This window comes from Fusarium vanettenii (genome assembly GCF_000151355.1).
Source record: "Fusarium vanettenii 77-13-4 unplaced genomic scaffold NECHAsca_147_unmapped, whole genome shotgun sequence".
NCBI lineage: Eukaryota > Fungi > Ascomycota > Sordariomycetes > Hypocreales > Nectriaceae > Fusarium > Fusarium vanettenii.
This window is the reverse complement of record NW_003315743.1, coordinates 8,933-14,529: the sequence shown is the minus strand read 5'-3', so window position 1 is coordinate 14,529 and position 5,597 is coordinate 8,933. Positions and strand designations below refer to the sequence as shown.

Genomic DNA, 5,597 nt, shown 5'->3' with positions numbered 1-5,597 from the left:
TATTAGCGACGAAGATATAAGATAATAAATAAAGCTCAAAGCGAAGACATAAAGAAAATAATCAACGGAACTGATCTTCTACTTAGCGGTTAGCTACATATAGACTTACTATTTTTCCCACACGATATTCTTATTCTAGGGTAGCTATCGCGCTATACCTAATTAAATTAAATATAAGCTAAGACTTTCGGTATGTCCCGCGCTAAACCGCTTTAAATTAAATATGAGCCAAGACTTAAATATGGGCTATCCTCCCATCTAACCTATTTTCCTCTCCGTTTTCTTTAAAATTCTATAACTAATTCTATAAAATAGCTAGCTAACCCGGGAAATATCTTATCGTCATTAAATAATTCATTTTAAATACTAAGCCTAGACTGGTATTGTATTTTGAGAAAAGTGTACCCCGAACACAGCCGTCAGTTCCCTAACCCTAAGACCTATATCAACACATAACTTTCTATTTCTTTCCTTTCCTTTCTTTTCTTCTCCCTGACCTGGCTGGCTAACCCTAACCCCTAACCCCAACTGACGTTCGAGTCCAACAACTGCCCCAATGATGCCTAGGCCGGGCTGCTAGGGCTCTTATTAATCCGACCCCTATAGCACCTAATTCAGTAGAAAATAGGGCTAGGCTGCTAGAAAAGCACCCTATTGGATCAAAAGACCCCTTCCAAGGCAAGACCCGCCCAAGGGCCGGCCAACTAATCACGTCAGAGACTATTATAGCAGCTATAGCCTCTATAGGCAAGGAAAAGGCCCCGGGCCTTAGTGGCTGGACTAGGCCTCTTCTAGACCTAGTAACTAGGAAAGATTCCCCTGTGATAGCTTTCCTAAGGCTGCTAGCTGATATGATTCGCCAAGGCACGGCCCCTGGAGCCCACCTATTATGCGCTAGCCGCCTTATAGGGCTTGAAAAGCCCGATGGAGGGGTTAGACCTATAGCTATAGGAGATCTTATCTATAGGGTAGCTATGAAGGCGATCCTAATAACCTCCTATCGGCCGAATATGCTCTTACCCTTCCAGCTAGGCGTGAATAGCCCAGGCGGGGTTGAACCCGCTATTTTCCTCCTCTATGAGGCTATTATAGGCTTAAATGAGGCTAATTTTCAGTAGCTAGCCTCTATAGACCTTGCTAATGCCTTTAACTCAGTAGATAGGGCTTCTATAGCTGCTTCTGTAGCTACTTTTGCCCCTACCTTCTATAAGGCAGCAGCTTGGGCCTATAATGACCCTTCTATCTTAGTTATGGAAGATGGGTCAGCTATAGCCTCGGCCAAGGGCGTAAGGCAAGGTGACCCTCTCGGACCTCTTCTTTTTTCCCTTGCCTTTCGACCTACCCTAGAGGCCCTAGCTAGGAAGCTACCTAGGGCAACCTTAGTAGCTTACCTAGATGACCTCTATATACTTAATAAGGCTCCGCAAGGCACCTTAGAGGCAGCTAAGGAGGTCTTAAAAGGCTCCCCTTTTAGCCTTAACCTAGCTAAAAGCAAGGAAAAGGCTATAGAGGACCTTAAGCTAGAAGGCTTAAAAGCCTTAGGTACTTATATCAGCCCTATCCGGCCTAAAAGAACCTTCTTGCAAGAAAAGCTAGCTACCCTACAGGAAGCCCTAGAGGCCCTGCAAGACCTTCCAAAGCAGCACTCTTTGCTTCTTCTTAGAGGCAGTATCCAGCTTCTTCTAAGGCACCTCCAGAGGCAGCTAGACCCAACCGGGCTAGAAGACCTTTGGGAAGAGGCTGATACCCTTATAAGAGAGGCTATTATAGCCCTAGTGGCTAGAAGCCCTAGTGAGAGCCCTAAAGAGCCTAATTCAAGCCTTATAGCCCTTCCAGTCAGAGAGGGAGGCCTAGGAATACCCTTACACAAGGACCTAGCCCACGAGCTATTCCTAGCAGCTAGGGAGGCCTCGCAGCCTACCCTAGGCCTCATCCGGAAGCCCCTAGCCCAGCCTACCCTAGACCAAAGCCAGCCTAACCAAGGCCAGCCTAGACTAGGGAAAACAGCCCAACAGGTGCTAAAGGAAGCTAATAAGGCTAGGCTAGCAGGCTTCTTAGAGGACCTCCCCGCTAGCTATAGGCATGCTAGGCTAGAAAATGCTAGCTATCTCGGCCGTAAGTGGCTCGGAGTCTTACCTACCCAAAAAGCCCTATCTTTTACAGACTCTGAGGTTACTGAAGCCCTCCGAAGCCGGCTTTTCTACCCAATCAAGCCTATCAGCTTACCCTGTAGCTCTTGTGGAGCTATAGCTGCCTTAGGCCATTAGGATACCTGCAAGGGTGCTAATAGAAGGTGGATTGCAAGGCATGACGCTATAACTAGGGCCTTTGTGAGAGCCCTAAGTAGCCAGCCTACCCTAGAGGTCGAAAAAGAACCCCTAGTCCACCCAGAAGGTAGCCTAAGGGCCGACTTTATAGTTAACCTAGGAAATAGCCGCTATTACTATGATATTTAAATCGTAGCTATTTCAAAGGATTCTGCTAAAGAAGACCCTTATAGCACCTTAAGAGAGGCTACCGAAGAAAAACGCAGAAAATATAGGTCTCTCGGGGCCTTTTTTCAGCCTCTTATTATCTCAGCAGGCGGCCTTATGGACCTAGAGACAGCTAAGACCTATCAGAAGCTCCAGGACCTTATTGGCCCCCTTGCGGCTAACCAGCTAGATTCCTCTATTAGCCTTGCCCTGATGAGGACTAGGGCGACCTCTGCGGCTTCTATAGCCCGAGATACCCCTAGTAACCTAGCTAGGTCGATCTGGAATACCCCTAGGGCTTCTTAAGGCTTTTCTTTATCCTTTACCTTTTATCTCTTATCTCTTATCTCTTTGCCTTTTTCTTATTAGCTATACCTCTCTCTTTTAGTTATATCTCTATTTCCTAGCTATACCTCTCTCTTTTAGTTATATCTCTATTTCCTAGCTATACCTCTCTCTTTTAGTTATATCTCTTTTTCCTAGCTATATCTCTCTCTTAGCTATACCTCTTTCCTAGTTATATCTCTTATGCTTTTTCTTTTATTATTTCTTAGAAAAATCTCCCCTCTTTTATCTATAAGCTATATCTTAGCTAGAAGAAACCCCTAGGGCAAAATAGCTTAGATAGTTAATAGTTACTCTATTCTAACCCTAGCCCCTTCCTTACCTACCCGCTCTTCACATCGATCACACTATTCTACCCCTATTATCTCATCGCATTGCAATCCCTTGCCGTCTATAAACACGCCTAGTACCACTCATCAATAACCAGAAGTATAGATGAATTCCTCCATCGCCTGGCGGTTAAGATATTTAATATCACTGCTATACTAGTCACGCGGCACTCGTCCGCTGCCCAGCACAATTACCGAGTCCACCGCCTCTCCGCTCCGCCGCCCGCCGCGCCTAGTCTACTATATAAAGTCAATAAGCCTATATGATTATTCCATATGGATGATAGCGACGATGCCGCCGATATTAATACCTATCCCGAGTCCGGTCATCGCTATGATCCACCGACTAGGTCCCTCGCTAATAGCCCTAGCCTACTCCTATAAGATCGCTCGCCGCCTGCCTTTATCCTCGATTCCGGCGTAGTAGAACGAGTATCCTAGCTTGCCGGCTAACGCCTCGCATTGTTTCTTCGTTCGGCAATATATTACCCCTCTCTAACCGCTCTATATCCGCTCTTTAATCTAGAGCTTCGCCTTAATAACCTCCTTCTTAACCGCGGCCGCTCTACCCTTAACCTTCCGGATACAATACCAGATATTAAGCTTAGCAGTACTAGCTCAGACTATAGCCGCGTCCTCTGCTAGTATTAGCCTGCGGAACCACTTCTCTATCTTTACCGGCAATATAGCTATTAGTAGCACTACTAGGCAGTCATATCGATACAGCCCTTTTAGCGACTTAAGCCGCTCCCGGTAGCTAGCATCGATAATAGCGGTATGGCTCTCATCGAAGAAGATACGGCGGAGTAAGCCTCGCGCTCGTCGGTTATCTACATAGCTAATGAACTCAGGCGAGTTTGTTAGATCGGCGCTAATAACGATGAGACGCGTATCTAGCTAAGCCTCGTCTCTTCTCGTAGTCATAGCCGGTTCCCACTTCAGATAGTCGATACCGAAATCGTCGCGAGCCTGATCTAAGATATCATCTATTAGCGCCACGAATAGGACCACTACGATGCTAATGCCGGTCTCTTCCGCAACCGCGGGGAGCATAAAGAATATACTTTTGCCACCACCGGTTAGAAGCACATAGATCAGCACCTTACCCCTCCTTATGTCTATGATTCTTACTATGCATTCGTGCTACTTATTAGACTTCTAACTTACGCCCTCTCCTAGAAGCCATTATAGTCCTTATTGAAGCGGAGCGCCTAGTCCTCCGACTACTGCCCCTCCTCCTCCTCCTCTTCCTCCCCCTACTAGTAGCGTCCCTACTTCGGCTATCCCGACCTTCCTCCTTCTTTTACTTTCCTCTCCTATGCCCGCCGCCTCAATCTTAATAGCCTTCCGCTTAGTAGCACCCTTGCTTACCATTGCCTCCAAAATATCAGAGCAATAGCCTTAATAATTACCGGCATTATTATTCCCTATCGGGCTCGCGAGAAACTAGTGCTATAACCGGCTAACCTCTCGATAAGTAGCCACTATCTGCGGCTATAGCTGGTCTAGGAACTAGATATTTACCGCATAACGCCGCGCTAGCACGCTGCCATGCATTAATTACAAGTCAAAGATATACTTAAACCGTCGCTTACCCCGTACTTCTCCAGTAACTAGGTCTACCTTAGCTATTATATTCTCCTCGCCGTCGGCCTCATCGCCGATACCTACTTCTACCTACCTCACTGCTAATCCTCTAACCTTCCTACCTATCTCGATCCCGACGTATTAATACTCCGAAATACCTATAGTAAGACCTATATGCTCGGCAGTTAGAAGCCTTAACCGCTAGGTAAGTAGCTTAGTATCCTATCGGCCTTTCCTCGCGTCTGCCCAGAGAAAGCCTTTAAGAGATAGTCTGGGCCCCTAGATGCCCGCTTGCTTATATAGCATCCTCGCCGTGGGGATAAGCCACGCGATATACGCGACTATCATCTTCGTTAGCAGCTCAGGGAGGAACCATGCTACCTTCCTGCCGATATCGCGGATTGCTTAGCTCTTATCCCGGTCGGTAATAATTATTATCTATCCGTTAAAGATAAACGCGCTGCGGATAAGCTACTATGAGTCATAGTGCCGCATCGTTAAGAGCTCCGGGCCTCGGCCGGGCATCCCCCACTAGATATATGTGACGACGGCTATCGCCATTGCGAAGAGCCGGAAGGTTAAGAGAAACTACTTCACGGTCTTATGTCTCTAGCCCCGGCCCTACCGCTAGAGCTTAGCCTTCCCTAGCTCGGCAACTCTGCGGTAACCCGGCCAGAGCTACTAGTTCTGGCCGTTCGTCGCAAATAACCGCCCGGCACCCTCGAACGTCAAGCTATCAACGATCCATCCTAATTTAATCGTCGCTTTCACCTTCGCCTATTGGCCATATATTAGCCAGTCGAGCAGCTTTTTGGCCTCCCTGACCGCTACCTAGGCCGACTTTTGAAACTCATCGATTATC

The 5,597-nt window shown here is 47.1% G+C and overlaps 1 protein-coding gene across 1 annotated transcript; it reads left to right on the top strand.

Moving 5' to 3' along the window:
- Window positions 1–1,250: 1,250 nt before the first annotated feature.
- On the top strand, window positions 1,251–2,780 carry NECHADRAFT_89423 (uncharacterized protein; the record flags this gene model as incomplete). The annotated part of the gene is made up of 3 exons (XM_003039169.1): window positions 1,251–1,286; window positions 1,419–2,115; window positions 2,464–2,780. The coding sequence occupies 3 exons, from the start codon at window positions 1,251–1,253 to the stop codon at window positions 2,778–2,780; spliced, it is 1,050 nt and encodes a 349-aa protein (XP_003039215.1).
- Window positions 2,781–5,597: the final 2,817 nt, after the last annotated feature.